The sequence below is a fragment of the Brugia malayi genome (genome assembly GCF_000002995.4).
Source record: "Brugia malayi strain FR3 genome assembly, contig: Bm_v4_ChrX_scaffold_001, whole genome shotgun sequence".
NCBI lineage: Eukaryota > Metazoa > Nematoda > Chromadorea > Rhabditida > Onchocercidae > Brugia > Brugia malayi.
In genome coordinates this window covers 22,490,005-22,509,470 of record NW_025062479.1, presented here as the reverse complement: position 1 = coordinate 22,509,470, position 19,466 = coordinate 22,490,005, and the positions used below count along the sequence as shown (strand labels likewise).

At 21.4% G+C, this 19,466-nt stretch overlaps 1 protein-coding gene across 1 annotated transcript; it reads right to left on the bottom strand.

Moving 5' to 3' along the window:
• Positions 1-342: 342 nt before the first annotated feature.
• Bma-cdf-2 (Uncharacterized protein) lies at positions 343-3,027 on the bottom strand (the record flags this gene model as incomplete). Its single annotated transcript, XM_043075788.1, has 5 exons — positions 343-623; positions 1,298-1,403; positions 1,823-2,006; positions 2,442-2,595; positions 2,949-3,027. The coding sequence occupies 5 exons, from the start codon at positions 3,025-3,027 to the stop codon at positions 343-345; spliced, it is 804 nt and encodes a 267-aa protein (XP_042931722.1).
• Between the last annotated feature and the right edge of the window lie 16,439 nt (positions 3,028-19,466).

Here is a 19,466-nt window from a genome sequence, read left to right as displayed (position 1 = left end):
ATTAATTAACTAAATAGTAAATTTATTTAGAGCTTGAAAAATTCATGCTAACTTGTATGCAAAATAAAATTCAATAATAATTATAGCAAAATCAAAAAACAAAAGTTTTTTCTTGAAATTTAAATTTTAAATCAATTATATTTTGATAAAAAAATGTAAGATAAAATTTGTATTAACCAAAAATAAAAATAATATAAAGAATTTTCGCCAAAATTAAAACTTTAACTAAATAATTGTAATTTTAAATTTTTCATTTCTTATTTATTATTATAAGTAATTGATGAAATTTGAATGTATTATCAAATGTATTACTGTTATTAAATTCATTTCAAATTTAATTAATTATAAAGGTGGCGGTATGCATCGATTGCAATCTTGCTTTTCCGGATTATAACCCTCAATTTGTACTGTACTTTCCATCACATTATATTGATCTCGTAACATTTGCGTTGTTTGTTTTAAAATCCATTGGGCATTTGCGCCTGGTGTAATTTCCAAATGTACACTTATCGCTATCTTATCAAGCGTTAATGACCATATTCGTAAATTATGCACTTTTTCAACGCCATTAATTTGCTCCAATGAATCAAATACGGTACGAAAATTAATGTTTGATGGTGAACCTAAAATAGTAATTAGTTTACCGGAAGAATTACGAAAAATTAATTTTTTGATAAAATTAATTTGTGAATAAATTTATAAAATAAAAATGTGAAATAATAAAAAACTTTCATTATCTAAAATAAGAATTAACTTTTTTGAATAATAGAAAGTAACTAAGAGATATTTTGATGAAAATAATTATAATAAAATAAAAAATATGCATTTTTTTCACTCACAGACAATTAATTAAACGTAATTATTACTTTTAGCATTTTTAATTTTAATTTTTACTTACACCAAACTTTTAATATTTTCAATATATATATATATATATATATATATATATATAAATATATTCATTAAACTAATCTAATATAGCAGAAATCCTCTTTTTAAAAAAAAAAATTATTCTTTACAGTAAATATTTACTGTTTTAATAAAAATTTCATCCCATATTTCAAAGTTTATTTTTTCAATTTTTTGAAAAAACCTTTTTTCTCTTTTTTTCATCTTTCATTTTTTGTGTTCATAGAAATAGAAAAGATATTTATGTGTGATTTGGTCTATTAGCTATAAATGAAATTTTATTTTTTTTTTAAATTTTAAAGTTTTTAAAAAATATTTTTAAATTTTAAAGTTTTTAAAAGAATTGCAAAAAAAAAAGAATTTTTAATATATGATACTGATAATTAACCTTCAAGTAGGACAAACATTGCATCTCGAACAATGTAAATTGTCGTACAAAGGACAATGATTGAAAAAATTATCGTACAAATTGGATCTGCAATAGACCACGAATCCTAAAAATATAAAAATTTTCAAATTTTCATTAGAATTAAATTATGATTTCAAAATGAATATTTATAACAAAAAAGAAATACTTTACAATTTTTTTTTGAAAAAATCTATTAAAATTTTGCTTGAATGCTCAAATTTTATTCAAAATATTTAAGATACTTTATAATAATTATTCACAAACTTTTTCTATTTATAAATTTGATTATACTTATTAATTTGATTAAATTTATGCACAATTAGCAAATTAATTTTAACTTCTTCAATGAGTAAATTTTACTTATGTTACAAAAAATAATCACTGCAAATATAATATCTGAATCATTTATTTCATATTAATTGCTAATTTGCACTTAACTTTGCTTAATTTCAAATTCGAAAAATTTGTTTAATTTCAAATTCAAAAAATGCAAATTTTACTTACATTGAAAAAAATAAGTAATGCAGCAATAAGCACTCCAATACTTTGCAATAAATCACCGATAACATGAATCATTGCTGCTCTTACGTTAATGTTCGTGCTATTAGCCGAATTTGTAGAGTGCGACAAATGCGCATGACCACTATGAGAATGTGTATGTCCACCAAAATAAAGCAAAATTGCCATACTAAAATTATTATTATTTTTCAAATGAAAAAAAAAAAAAAAATCTATGTGTAATTTTATTTTTATAGTAATTAAGTAATATTAGATGTAAATAAAAATTATTAATACATTTTTAAGTATTACACAATAATAATATTTTCTTTTGTGGTTGATAAAATTTGAGTTATTTCAATTTTTCCTCCATCTTAAATTTAATTTCATCCACTTTGTTTGTTCTTTTTTCTCATTAATAAATACAAATATTAAACGTTCAAATATTATTTAATGTTTATTTCATCTTTTTTGTTAATATTTAAAAATCAAAATTCAATTTTTTGCTAAAATTTTAGCCATTTTTCTTAACAGTAATCATTAAAATAGTAATTATTTATAAAATTATGAGAGGAATGATTGTTTGATAAATTTTTTGATAAAATTAAAATTTGATAAATTTTACATAAAATTAACGATAACACCAAGTGCAGCGGTAATTGCCATAATAGATGCATCAATATGATATGAACCTCTAGTGATTCGATCAATTGCCATATAAACTAATATTCCGGTTATGATCCAAATCATAAAAACGGAAATGAATGCACCCATTACTTCTGAATTATTTTAATTCATTAATAAATGTTTTGAATTAAAATTTTAAAAATTTAAAAAATTTTTCATTTATTATTAATAACTTCTTTTTTTTATTAAATTTTTTTTTTTTATTAAATTTTTTTAGAAATACTTAAACTATATGCGCTCAATAATCATTTTTCTATTTTCGGTTTCTTTTTTTTTTTTTTTTTTTGCATTTTTTAAGTGAAAATTTTATGAAAAAATTTATATCAGAACTCAACAACTTTATTATCATTAATGAATATGATATGATCAAAACTGATTTAATCAAAATTGAAATTGACGTATTCACGTATATTTACGTATTAATTATGTACTTATAAAAGTTTACCAGCACGATGCCAACCAAAACTCATTCGTTGTGACGCGGGTTTTTTGGACACATATAGAGCAAATAATGATACCAACATACCGGCAAAATCAGTTAACTGAAATTTTTCTCTCTCTTCTTTTTTTTTTTTTCAAAATTTAAAAAAATTAAATTTTCCTTGTGTTTGATAAATGAAATGTAAAATTTTCATTATTGGAAAAGTATAAATATTCAACTAAGAAAAAAAAATTTTTGTTTTTCAAACAGTTTTTTTCATTTTGAAATTTAAAAAAAAAAAAAAGTTGTAAAATAATGCCAAATGCGCCGCATCCGTGATAATTGCTAATGATTGAGCTAAATAGCCACCAATAATTTCAGAAATGATAAAAATTAAGCAAATAATCGCAGATGTCCAAAGAGTACGAATGGCTCGTCGATCGGTTGTTGGCTTGTCACCCTCATCACTGTGACAGTGAAATTCTTCAACCAAATTTGTTGTTGACCCATAATTTGGAATATGACTAAATCAAAAAAAAAATTTTTAATTAATTCTTATCAATTAATAAATGCAACTTATCAGTGTTACTAAGTAATTAAAAACTGTAAAATTCATTATTATTACTATTATTTACTATTATTTATTATTATTATCACTTAAATTTATTCCTAATATCGCTAACAAAGTAATATGTGAAATTTAAATCTTACTTTTTTTCCATTAGGTTAGTGTTTGCATCACTCATTTTATGATATTACTTTAGGAAGAGGAATAGGTTGACAACCTTATACCAAGATGACATTGATAATCAAATGCAATCAGCAAAGATAGCTTTTCAGTTTGTTGAAGAGACAGCGTTAAGTGTTATCAGTGATTGAAAGAGGAGGGAATGGGTGATAATGATAACAGAGTATGATAAGTTGAGTACAGTGAAATGAACTGTGATAGTTCTTTGTGCGCTCAGATGGAAAAGAAATTGTTTATTTATTGAATCTGTCGAAAAATTGCGTCTTTTCCTGATTCTTCGATTTTTTTTTTTTTTTTTTCTTTTTTTGTTCTTATAATTTCCTTGTAATGATAACTTTTTTTTGTCAGAAATGTTAAAAGTATTTATATGATAACTGACTGATAATGATTATATTCTAGTAAAAGTAATATTTTAACAAAGTTTAATTAGCAGTTATCATTCAAATACATTTAAAAAAAAAATTTTTTTGAAAAGGAAAATTTGATTATTTTTAATTTTCTTTTTCTTTCATTTTTATTTATATCGTTTCTTTGTTTTGTTTTTTATTCTTTAATTTTAAAAAATTTTGAAATAATAATTTCATATCGTTAATCATATCGATAAAACTACTAGGTATAAAAATGATCAAATTTTAGGCACTGAATGTTGTTTATTTGTTTATCATTTCAGCTTTAAAAAAAAAAAAAAAAAAAAGTTTTAGAAAAAATGTTTAATGCTTTCAAAAAGTTTCATATGCAAAATTGATGCTTTCTGAAGACACTGTAGAAATTAAATTTTATTTAAAAAGAAAAAAAAAAACTTCTGATGATCATAAAATAACTAACATTTACCTATTTCTTCTATTAGCTGATCTAGTAGTATACAATACATGAACTAAATTATTATTACGTATCACATAAATTGAATTGCCATCACGCATCGTTTGAGTTAAATTATACGTTCGTATCACATATGATAAATTTTCATCACGTGATACGTGAACAAAATTACCAGCATATATTACATAAACTGAATTACCAATCATCCATGGAGGTAAATTACCCGGACCAATCATTGGTAGTATTTCATCAGCAAATACTACGAGTATTAAATTATCAGTACGCATCATATAAATTGAATTATCGGCACGTATCACCTGAATTGGATGACCGGAATTTAATGCACAAACTGAACCATCGGTACGTATGGTATGTGAACGACCATCAATACTTACAACAAGAATTGTACTACAACCATCACGCATTATATTAGCTGATTCACCTACATTGCAAGTACGTATTGCACTAGCTGAATTACGTGTACTTGTTACATGAAACAAATTACCAAAACATTCCACGTGAATTGAATCACTTGTTGTTATCATATAAGCTACATTACCAATACGTATCATATAAAGTGATGCAGCACTATTAGCATGCACTGAATTACTTACGCTTATTGTGCGAAATGAATTAAAAGCATGCGCTGCGTGAAGTAAATTACGCATCATTTGAAGTGAATTTGTACATTGTATTATATAGAGTATACTACCAGAAAATACTACACGAACAAAATCACTAATATACACCGTTTGATATGCTTCAGCATTATGCACTGCATAAGTTAAATCACCAATATATAATGTATAAGTTGAATTACTCGTACGTGTAATATGAAGTAAATCACCGATACGTATCTCATTAATCATACTATATTCACGTATAATATGTAAAGCATCATCATTTAATTCTGGCTCAATTATACATATAGGATTTATTGGATAAGTTTGAATGCCATATTGTGCTAAAACAGATGAAATAGATGAATAATTTAAAGCACTTCTCAACTGAGGTACATTACTATTCACATCTGACGTACGTGGTAAATTACTAATACGTCTTGTATAACCTGGATTACGTATCATATGAAAGAAATCACATAGTATGTGAAAGAAATTATTGCTACGTATTGTATTAGGTAAAATATCACGTACTTCACGAATTGGATCAGAAATCATACGAGATGAATTACCGATACGTAACGCATTAAATGAAAGACGTCGCATTCTATTATTTCGGAATAAATTATCAATATGTATTGCATTAATAGAAATACGACGAATTAAATTATTAGCACATATTGTATGAATTGAATTACGCATTATACGAAACAAATTATCGATACGTATCGTATTGACTGAAACATTACGTATTCCGTGAATTAAATTACCACCACGTATTCCACGAATTGAATTACGCATCATACGAAATAAATTATTAATACGTACTGTATTAATTGAAGTACCACGTAGTGTACGAAATAAACTATTAGCACGTAATGCATGAAATGAATCACTGACGATAATACTTATTATATAAAGTGAATTATCAATAGATATCATATAAACGGGACTTTCAGCATTTATCATCTGAACTAAATTATCATTAAGCATTGGATGAGCCGAATTTTCGGCACATATCAAAATGATATTTACGGCAGAGATTGAGTTATTAGTACCTATCACATGAACTAAATTATCTAATTGTTCACGTGGTACTAATGCTCTTCTATGCATTATGTCATCATTAATTCTATTAGTAGCTGCATTATTCCATTTGAGTAGATTAAAAATAATTTTTGATCAGTACAAAAGATCATTCATTCTCCCTTTTTTTTCTTTTTTTTTTTTTTTAAATGATCGATTATTAGCGATCAAATTATTAATATTTCGTCTAATGAATGTATAAATTAGCACAGCGAATAATAATTGCTTGTTAAATTCATTTATAAAATCATTAAATTTGTACCATTTTCAAGGGTTAGTATGAAATTTTTGTTTAAATAAAAGATGAAAAATGAAATATTTAAATTTCAAATGATGCGGAAAAAAGAGAAATCAATGCTTAATTTTGTGATAGTTCCATTGGGACACATATGCAAAATAGTCAGAATGAATAATTTTGTCATAAAAATTAGCATATTTTGCTTAATTATGTTTAAAATTCTTTTTAAATATTAATAATATTATCAATCAAATCGATCAATCAATCAATTTTGTATTTCTACAATTTGCTTTTAAAATAATATTTGTAAATTTTTGTGTAAAATAAAATTTTTATTCAATTGAAATAAAAAAGAGAAGAAAAAAAAAACGGAAAAGGAAGAAATTGATGAAAATTTTATTATTAGAAAAAGTTTTTTAATCTAAATTTAAAAAAAAAAAAACGAAACGAAAGGAAACTTTGTTTTAAAATAATACTTACATTATTATTTGAAATAGTTACACAATGATTATTTCTTTATAATAATTTTATAATAAAATTTATAATAAATTTTATAATAATTTTATAATAAAATGTATACATTTTGCAAAATTGCATAAGAACAAAATAAAAATTAAAGATGGTTAAATAGAAATTAAAATAATAAACATAATAGGAAAAAAAATGTTGCAAATAATTGATTTATGATATCTTGGCATATTTATATCATTAATTTCATAAATTATTATTTATTAATAATTTATTAATTTCAATTTTTAATTTCACAAACAATTTTTTTAATATTGTTATGCATATCTAAAACATTGCATTTCACAATAAAAATTAATTTTTTCTGAAAATTTTAATTTTTACTCCATTTTTTATTTTTCATAAAAAATAAAGTCGACCATATGATATTTTAAAAAAAATTTTTTTAGGTTTTTAATGAATGTTTCAAATAATTTTTGTCATATGTTTTCGATCATTTTCAAACATTTTTGTATTCTTATATATAATTTTAATATATTTAGCAAAAATGCCTTTTTCAAATTTATATTCTTTATAAGAAATCAAAAAACTAAAGTAATAATTTTTAAATGATCCTAAATATTCTCAGATAACTATGATGTATTGAAAATGTTGAATGATTAAAAATATATCTTAAGTAATACTTAAAAAAAAGGAAAGATTATTTTTTGCATCATTCGTTACTTTGCATAACTTCAAAAGTTATTTTATAATAGGAAGCTTTATTCAAACTATTAATTAACATTTCAAATTTAAATTGAAAAAAAAACAGCTTAGCAAATTGCTTCACAATAAGAATTATAAATTATTAATTTAACATGACGAATTTAAATAATGTGTTAACAATTTACTTTACCATAAGAAATTATCAATTATTAATCAGCACTTCAAATTCAAATTAAAATAAGATTTTTTTTTCAAAAGTTAAATTTGCAAATAAAAAATTATTATAAATTGTTAATTAAACATTTCAAATTCAAATTTTTTAAATGATAATAATTTTTAAAAATAAATAAATTATCATTATTTATTTCTGGAAATTATTTTTATATATTGGAAATTTTTTCATGCTAAAAATTTTTCATACTAAAATTCTAAACTTTGTCATTCATACTGTCAACAGAAGAATGACTCATCCTTTGAGGTATGATTCATTCATTAATTAATGCTTTTATAAATACAAAAGGTTTGCTGTATATATGATTATCATCATTATTTATCACAATTATTTGTGTATGTCCGTCTGTGTCTGTCTGAGTATGTATGTATGTGTGTGTGTGTGTGTGTATGTAAACAAAGAAGTAAACAATGGTTACAAAATTGACCCTAAGATATAGCTAAACCTCAAACAGATATGCTTTTTGAATGAGACTCTAATGAGAAATACATTTGGCTTCTGTAAGTAAAAGCTGTAAACAAATTTACATATTTACTTCTTTCAACCATTAAATCGCTTTCTCCCTCTCTCTCCCTCTCTCTCTCCCTCTCTCTCTCCCTCTCTCTTTGGTATCATTGGTTAATTTGATATTTATTCCATCTGCTCGTTCCACTTTTGATTAAATCCTAAGATTGTGAATCGTCATCTGTTTTTAATATCATAGCATAAAGTAAGCAATAGTAAGTACTGTTTACTATTTCACTGATATTTTCAACTAAATTAGTTTGAAGTTTAAAAAATTAATAAACAATCTTTTATTTTTATCAATAAAAAAGATATGAAAAAAAAATTTTTAAATTTAAAAAAAAAAAAATAATAATAAACATTTGTTTGTTTAAATTTCTACAACACAATTCTATGACTTTTTCATTGGAATTTAAAAATTGGAAAAAAAAAATTTTTACAGTTACATTCAAATTATTCAAATTAAGCAATTGTCAGCTTTATATATCATTTATATATTGCAAAAATTGCAAAATTATAATTTAAAAAAACGAAAATATTTCTAAAAATTCTTACAGAAACAAAATATTTTGTTTCTTCAAAATATTTTCGAATAAATGCAAAAATAATAATAAACAAAATGGCGCACTAAATCTTTGCTTTAAATTATTTAAATAATTTTAAAAAATTTTTCAGTAAATTATTTTTGAAAAAAAAAATCGTTAATCTTTGAACTGTGCAAAAATTGTATCATTTTGCTGAATTATTATTTTATTAAAATTCTTTCATCGTTTTTTTTTTTTTTTTCTTTCTTTCTGAGCGAATATTTTTTACTTATTTAATCATATATTCATTCTATTATAAAATTTCAAGTATTTAATTTCAAGTTTTCCAATTAATTATTATTATTATTATGCGAGAATGTTACATTTTTTTGAAAAATCATGCTTAATGTATGAATTATTATTTCTCTTTCTACTAAACTTTATCAGTTATCATCAGTTATCTGTTATCATTTCCATTTCAGATTATAAGTTGACAAGTTGTACAACAACAGTTAACGACAATTTAACATTTCAAAAAAATTTCTTTCTTAAAAATTAATTCGAAATTTCTTATTAATTAGAAATTTTGCATACCTATATTATTAATTTATTTATAGTTAAGGTAAAATTAATTAGAAAGTAACGCTAATTAAGTTTTTAGTACTTAAAATATATTAGTAAATTTGTAAATTAACTAGTAGCATCTGTTTAATATAACTATAATACTACTACTACTACTTCAATAAATGAATGTATCAAATAAATTTTGATAAATATTTTTCATTTCTTTTCTAATATTTTTGAAAAAAAAAATTTTTAATTTTAATCTATTGAGTGTTTGAAAAGTTATTTCATAGAATTATTTTACAATTAAAATTTTATCTTGACAGTATAAATAATTAAACGATAAATGTATTTATTTTTTTTTTAAAGTCTAATTTCAATTTATTATAAGGAACATTAATTTTTGATTTCCTTCCAGTTTTTTATTTCCATTTTGTTCCAATATTCATTTCTTTTTAACTTCATTTCAATATTTTCATTTTTTCTTTTTTTTTTTCATTTTCTTAGCATTCTATATTGTTGGACTTGATTAAATAACACTATTATCAAGAAATCTTTATGGAAATATAAAAATTTTAATTATTATTAGAAAAAAAAAAATTTGAAAGAAAATAAACAAACGATTCTTTTTTCTCAATCCAAATAATTTGTTTATTTACAATAAAGTTTTATTGACGCGCCCATTACTAAAGCAAAAGAAATACTTCGATGCCATATAAATTGAAATATATTAAAAATTGATATTTTGATAAAAATATCAATGAAAAATAATTGGAAATTTTAAATTCAAAATTAATAAAAATTCAAGCAGTGATTTTAGGTGGAATAGAATTTGAAATTTTTTGAAGAAAATCATTGAATTTGTTTTAATTGCTATGAATATTGCAAGTCATTGTAAAGTGTAATAGCATTTATTTCATACTAATTTTTTTTTTTTTAAATTTTCAAGTTAAAACATTTTAATATGAAATTATTGATAAAATTATTGTTAAGATTGATTATTTATCAAGAAAAATAAATAAATAAATAAATAATATTAACAAAAGTCTTACAGTACTATAAAAAGAAATTAAAAATTAAAAAAGAAATCAATCGATTACGATCATTACATATAACAAAGCGCTGAAACAATAATTTTATTAAATTTTGATTGAATGAAATTATTCAATGTTACAGTATTAATCAAATATGCTAAATGGATTATTTGCGCTTATTGAAAGCGCTAAATGAAATGAAAAATGAATTTATATAAATTAAATTTTAGCAAATAAAATATTTCTCAAATATAAACCCACAATAAAAAATAATATTATTGAAATGAAAGAAAATATTTCAAAAAATATGCAAAAGTTTTTTTAGAAATTTCAAAAGCATTTTTTTCGAATATTTTCCGGAAGAAATAAGCAAAATAATCCTGTCAAAGTGACAATAAATAATTTCAATTAACTTTAATTATCATAAAACTTACTGTATTCATATTTTACCCCTTTGATGTTTATTAAAAGCAATAGTAATTGTAGCAAGTAAATAACAATAATAATGGTAATAGTAATAATCATAATAATAATAATAATATTATTATAACAATATTAATACAATAATAATAATAGTAATAATAATAACATAATAATAGTAATGATATAATAATAATAATAATAATAATAATAATAATAATAATAATAATAATAATAAAATAATAATAATAATATATAATAATAATATAATAATAATCATAATAATAATCATAATAATAATAATAATAATAATAATAATATAATAATAATAATAATAATAATAGCAATAATAATAATAATAAATGACAAAAATTGTGTTAGCAATAAGTAATTTAGCATTAAAAATTTAGCAATTAAAAAATAAATTAATAATAATAAGGCGAATGAAATGATCAGAGCAGACAAACTGTGTTATTCAATTCGAAATTCGAATAATTTATCGAATATCTCAACTAGTAAATGATTTACTATATTGATTATTTGATTAGTAATCAATGATCTGATAGCATTGTGTAATAAATTCGACGACTAATCAATCATCGATATAATAAATTCTCGCAAATGTTAGTAGCACTTATAATATGTTCAATTAATTTGACAAATTACCTCTTTCACTTTTTCTCATTTATCAATTTGTCGTCATAAACTAATTTAACATACATCTGATTAATTCACATCTATGTTATATATATATCAATGCTAAGAAATATTAATTAAATTTTTAAAAACAATTTCAAAAATTTTTTTTTTCAATTCTTATTTCTTATTGTAATGCAACAATAGCAATGATAAATAGTAATTTTTTTAATTTAATTTAATTTTTACTGATTCGTTTTTTTTTTTTTCTTTTAGTGAAAAAATCATTAGATTAATTGAAATTATTCTAAAATTTTGAACATTCTTTTACAATGCAATAATAAACAAAGATAAATAATAAATTTAATTTAATTCTTATTGATTCTTTTTTTTTTTTTAGTGAAAATTATTAGGTTATCATTTATAATTTAAATACTTTTCTATGCTTTCTTTTATTTTGTTTATTATCTCTTTATTTACTATTTTTTTTTGGATAAACAAAAATCTTGTGAATAATATTTTATATGGTTTTAATTTCAAATATAATTCAAACGACGCATGGATTAATATTATTTATTATTTAAGAGATATTTTTTAATTCAAATTTGATCCTGTTTCTTTAATTTTTTTTTTCAATTTTTTAAATTCCGATATTGCATTATTCGATTATTTTTATGTGTTTTAATATTCTAAAATTTACATTCTTATCATTTATTACAAATATTTGAATTAATTATCAAATCTAAAATATATATTTATTCAAGTTAAATGCATGGGTATTGCATTTTAATTTTTAAAATAGTATAAAGTTACTGATAAATTATGTTGTTTTGATGTTATCATTTTTTCTGGAAGTTATTAAAATACTCAAATTTGAAATGAAATTTTACAAAATTCAAAATTTATGCTCTAGAAGTTATATATTTTGAGATAATAATATTGATTGAATGATCAATAAGGGAAAAATCAATTCTTATATAAATTAGTTATGATCATTTATCATACAAGAACTTGAAATTTTATCATTATCAGTTTAAAATCTGTTTTTTTTTTCTTTATTAATTTCCTTTAGTTCTATTCGTTATTCTAAATTTAATTTGCTAATTTCAAGTTTTTCTTTTTAAAAATTTTTGAGAAAAAAAAAATTATATGAATGAAGGAAACTAGCAATGATCATTTATCATTTTGATCTAAAATGAAGAAAAAAAAAATGCAAATAAATTTAAAATAAAAAAACAAAACAATAAAAATTAATAATATAAATAATTTTAAAAAATAAAAAAAAAACTAAATAAATAATTTAAAAAAATGAATAAAAATTAATAATGTATTGAAAGAAGAAATTTTTTCTTTTTATTATAAATATTTACGTCTATTATTGTTTTCATAGTTTACGTAACTTTAAAGTAACATCACTGTCATACGCTTATTACATTCAGTAAGTAAAAAATGAAATTACTTAAGTTACTTATAAGTAATGCATTTCAATTACGTATATTCATTACTGATAAATGATTTCCTTTTTTTTTTTTTTTTTTTTTTTTTTTTTCCTATTGCATCAAAAAATGAAATGAAAAAGGGAAGGAAAATAGGAAGAGCGGACAGATTTAAATTTTCCAATTGGTATATAATTTTAAATTTATCTTAGAACAATTACAAATGTTTGTCATCGTTTCTAAATGGAGAGAAAGAAAGGGAGAGGGAGAGAGAGAGGGAGAGAGGAGAAAACAGAGAGGAAATGATTGAACTTCATGATAAATTATGACATATATATTTAAATTTCATATGTTAAATTAAATTCATTCATTAATGAATTTATGTATTATTTATAGAATTATTGAAATGTTGCTTAAAAGTTGAAATATGCACAAGAAAATATAAAAAGAACTGAGCTAATTATCAGTATGAATCATTCAATATAAATGAGCCAAGGAAGTGATTAATTTATGCAAACTGATTATCTTTGGCCCATCTGATATATATACTTATCAATATAAGCCATACAGCTAATTTACTTATCATAAATAACTATTATTATTCAATATAAATGAGCCAAGGAAAGAAATCGAACTGACTGTCCTTGGCCCACCTGATATATATACTTATCAATATAAGCCAAATAGCTAATTTACCTATCATAAATAATTATTATTAATCATTGGTTTTTTCCTCCTTTTAATTAAATAAAAATTCGCATTAATAATTAGAGATAATAAAGATAATTTAATATTTTTTAGCCAATATTAATATATTTGTATAAATATTTTAAATATTATTAATTTGAGAAATATTTATTTAATAAAATTATCAAAATAATTTTCATTCTTTTTCAAAACTTTTTTTTTTTTTGTTTTTTTGAATTTTATTAATAAAAAATAATATTATCAAGAAGATTCTTGTACTATTTTTTTTTTTTTAATGTAATAGAAATAATTTTATTTAATTTCTACAATACGAAATGATTAATTTATGCATTTATCAAATTTGTTATTTGCATAATTTTCTCGTTTAATTAATTAACAAATTAATTATCAATTAGTTTTCTTTTTTAGCTAATTTAAGAAAAGCTTTATCATAAAGCTAACAACAAAATGCTAACTGGAAAAATTATATAAATTTTGATTAAATATAAGTTTTGGTTAGAATGTGACAGTCTAATCGATCGATTATTTCAGTTATTTTAAATAAAACTAAGCTAAAAATTACTTTTATAAATATAAAAGTAATTGGACATTAAGGTAAATAGGTAAGATCAATGATTACGATTACTAATTTGAAGTAAAATAAATGAATGAATGAATGAATGGATGAATGGATGGATGTAATTAACGCTTAAATATGGGTACTATTACACTTTGTAATTATTGTGAATTCAAAGGGACATACATGTATGTGTGTATGTGTGGATGGATGTATGTGTGTATGTGTAGATGGATGTATGTGTGTGTGCGGCCCGACAAAAGGGACAGACTAGCGATAAATTGTGGCTGGCCAACATGAATTGAAAGAGACAAGCCTCAATGAATTGTGCTTCTGTTCCGTTTTGCAAAGTAAGTCTGTTCCTGGTACCGTTTTTATTCCTTCATTAAGGATAATACCATCCATCCCTTTTCCTTTCCTTCTTTACTACATCAATTTTATTCTTTCATCTTTTACACAGACACATACATACACATACACATACATACACATACACACATACATACATACACATACAACATGTCAGTATTTTATATTAAAATTTTCACTATTTTAAAAGTAAACGTTTATTATTAATTTATTCGTTTTATTTTTTGAAATAAAGATAAAATATTTTTTCTTTAAAAAAAAAAAGAAGGAAAATTTTAATCCTAAATAATATTAGAAGTAATTTAGTTAAATGAAAAATGTTACATTAATAGTATTAAGAAGAAATAAAAAAGCTTAAATAGTATTTAAAAAAAAAAAAGATAAAATTAAAAATAAACGAAAGTTTTTTTTTTTTTTCATTTTTTTAAATAGTTGATATTTTTTTTTTTTTTGTTTCTTTGTTAGAATTTAATGATTATAATTTGTACAAAGATTTTGACAAATTTTTGTTGTTGTCTTTTTCTCTTTCTCTCTCTCTCTCTCTCTTAATTTTCATATCTCCTTGAATTATAAATAAGGTTAAAAAATTTTTTCAATATGAATTGGTAAAAATTTTTTTATTTTTAATCAATTCAAATTATGCATAATTGAAAGTCCCAAAATTAAATTATTGACGTAAATATTATTTATTTTTTTGTTTTGTTCTCAGACGTTCGAATATTTTAGTAACCCATTAAAGACGAAAAAAAAAAAATTCTAATCAAATGTCATCTTTGAACTTTCACTTAAAATTGTTATATGTTTAAAATTTTTTTTTAATAAAATGAAAAAGTAGAAATTGCTAATTTAAAATAATAACACTTTTCTCGTTTATCAATTATTAATGTATATTTTCTTTTCAAATTAAGTACAATAATAATTGAAACAAATATTTTATCATAATAATTAAAATTCATTTCATATAATTGTAATCATTTATTTATAATTTTTACATAATTTATAACACTATTATAAAGGTAATTAAATCAAAAATACATGATAATAATAATAATAATAAACAACCAAAGGAGACAATATCAATAATCAATATTTTTGCATTTCACATTTTTAATTTTCATCTCATCAAGTTTGTTTATTGTCTCATCATGCATATATACATACAACAATCAAATCAACTTATTTTCTACTCCAATGATACATAATGCAATAAATATTTTGATGTTTCCTTTCCATTCTGTTTACAATTTTCAAATGTTACGTACATTTCATTGTCACATGCATGCGCATGCGCATGTGCACGCATGCATGTATGTATTGTTGATATGTAAAACTTGTAAGGATTGAAGTATTTAAGTGCTTGTGTTATTGCATCCGAAAATTTTTCACCCACTTTTTTCTTTTTTTTTACAAAAACCTTCGCTCTTACCTGTGGTACAACTTTTTCATCTCTTTACCTGCTCCACCTATTAACTTACCTTTACCGATTGTTTATGAGTAAACTTACCTGATAATTATATATCTTCTTATCATTATCACAATAACTAATTCAACTAATTCAGTCATTACATTCAATCCTATTCTAATAATTTACATTACTAAAAAAAAAAGTTTTTTTTTGTCATTTATTAGATTAAAAAAGAGTTTATCATTTATCTGTTAACTTTGAATAATTTGCAAAATGACGAAGAAAAAAAAGTTGGAAAATAAACAAATTAAATAATTTGCTGAAAATATTTTTTCAGCTTTTTCGTTTTTTTCTTTTCTTTCTTTTGAATCAAAATCAGATTCAATTTATGAAGAAAAGAAATGCTTTATAAATGTAATTACATATTATCGAAAATTTTGTCCCAATTTTCTTTTTTTTTTTTTTGAATTATTATTTGCAGCAATTTTTGAAATATAATTAATTTAAACAAATTTAACGAAAAAAAATTTTTTTTTTTTACTTTTGATAAAAATTCAATTATTTGCAATTATTAGCAACTACTATAATGACAGAAGTGATCAATACGCTAACTTATTTTAACGTTTACGTATTTTACGTTTACATACGTGGTATGAATGATCGGTTAAAATTAACAACAATTAATGAAGAATAAACAATTCTTGGATTAATCAAAAAAAAAAAAAACATTTATTTGTGATAAAACAAACAACTTATCACCATGTAAAATGTGACATAAGACACAACTGCAATGAATGCAAAAAAAATATTTAAATATAATATTAAACAATTTCTTTTTTAAATACTTTTTAAATTTTCAAAATTTTATTTGCAAATGATAATCATTAAGTTAAGAAAATTTTTAGCAAAAATAATACAATCAAAAATGAATTAACAAATCAATCGTTCGTTCTATAATTTTTGCATTAATTTTGATAAAAAAAAAAAAAGGAAAAAAAAAAAGGAAAATATTCTAATGAACATTTCTATTTTTTTTTTTCTGTTTTTAATTAAGCAATACATACATCACATGCAGAAATAATGATTCCAATTATATCAAAATAATACTTTCTAAAATATTTTCATAATTAAATTTGAATATTAAAATATACTTAACTTTAAACTCTGTTTTGCTTGAAACTTAAAAAATATTTGCAAAATTTAACTTGCTGCTCGTTTTTTTTTTTTGAAATATTTATTTCATTTTAAGAATTTAATGAAATTATAATTTATTGTTCATGCAATAACGGTATATCATAAAATGTTTTTTCCGTACTGTAACATACATGATGATATATTATCATTCCGGTTTGACATACATAAATATTTAAACCGATAAATTATTTCAACCAATACAAGCTGAACCATCTGGTTGTCATTAAATGCAAAAGGGAAATAATATTAATAGTAATTAATTATTGCATGCATTTTCACTTGATCAATTTAATAAATTTGTGCAAAAAGAATGAATGGAAGAAAAAAAAAAGGAAAATTATTATGAATTAATTTTGAAATTTTAAATTAGCAAATTTAAAATGAATAACCTTAATTTTTTTCCATTTTCTTTTCTGGACATTTGCTAATGTGAATTAAAATTACCAAATATTATTTACTTTTGATGTATGTGCATTTTGTTTATAAATTCTCTGATTATTTCTCTGTTTTTCTTTTTGAGAAAGAGAAAGTATTATTTTTAAAATAATATCACATATTAATTTCCATACAGCAATATCAATAATTATTATTGATCATCGCATATTTTATCATACAATGTACTGATAAATCGTTTTCCTTTTCTTTTTCAATTCATTAACTCTCTTAAAATTGATTAAAATGTTCAATTTACTAAAATAATATATCACACATTATCATCTTATCAGTATTATGTAATAGTGTAGCACAAAAGAAAATTTCGCATATTGCAAATGCATGAAAATGAAATATATTGCTTTTTCTCAATTCATTTTCTATTTTTCTATTTTACCTTTATTTTACTTTTTCGTATTCTTTTTTTTTTTTCATTTGTATAACTAATTGTACCTATAATTGTACATAATTAATTATAGAATAAATTAATTATAAAATAATAAATGTATAATTTACAATATACTAATTAATTTTAACTGACACTTTGCAATATTTCAATTTCAGCTGGCTTAGATCATTTCAACTGTATAAGATAAAAGAAATAGATGGAATATAGTTTAATCCAGGATGTATATATTAAACTGACAAGTAATCATCAAACTGATAACATATCGTTTTAGAGAGAGAGGAGAATAGAATGATTCAATTTAATGCTGATGGACAACTTAGAAGCAGCATATCACACATCATTATTCAATCTTTATCATTACATTTTCATTATATTATTTCAAGTGCTTTACTATTATCATTATTATTAATTATTATTATTGTTATTATTATTTATTATTATTATTATTATCCACTTGTTTTTTTTTATTGTTATTATTATTGATATTATTGCTATTAATTAGCTTTGATTATTCGTTATCACATTCCAAAAAGAAATAATAAAAGAAAGAGGAAAAAAAAAAAAAAAAAACGTCAGTCAATTTCTATTGTTCATAATAATAAATACACCACTATTCTTTTTTTATTTTACCCTTTCATTGCTTCTTTCTTTTTCTTTTTTAGCTTTATTCTTTTTAGCTCAATTGTTTTTTTTTTTTTTTTTTATTTTCCTTTTTGCTATTCCACTTTATTAATTTTTTCTTTTTTTCATTTTTTATCCTTAACTTTGCTGGAATGAATAAAAAAAAGTCAAGAAAATTAATTAAAATATTTTATTACAATAATTTTTATGCATTTTGATGAATGAATTTGATTAATTCTTTTTATGAAGTTTAAAATCGACAATAATCGATGACACTTCGGTAATAATTTAAAATATTAAAATTGAATATAAAAATTATTTTTGTCAAAATGAACGTGATAAAGCTATGCTATAGAGATGCATAAAATTACTTAATCATCATGTATAATTATAAATTTATTTGAACATCATAAGTTATCTTTTATTTTAACCTATAGTTTCGCTAATTTCAGACTATCTTTTTTCTCTCTTCGTTTTTTGCTTGTTTTATAATATTTCTATATTGGGAATATGCAAATTTTTCGATCAAAATTAGCATAAAAAATTTTTTCCAATTAGCTGTTATTATTTTGGCTTATAAAAATTTAAAGTTAACATTTAACATACTTGAAATCTTCATGATTTCTTCTAAAATAAATAAACTATTATTATTATTATTTTACTTTATTTTATCTGGCAAATAATTACATTCCAACTACTGATCGTTTCTTTTATTTTATCTTGCTAATCCTATTTGTTTTTTTTTTTTTATCTTATTAACACCTCAATGTAATAATAAGTAATGACAATAATAATAATGATAATGATAAGTAGT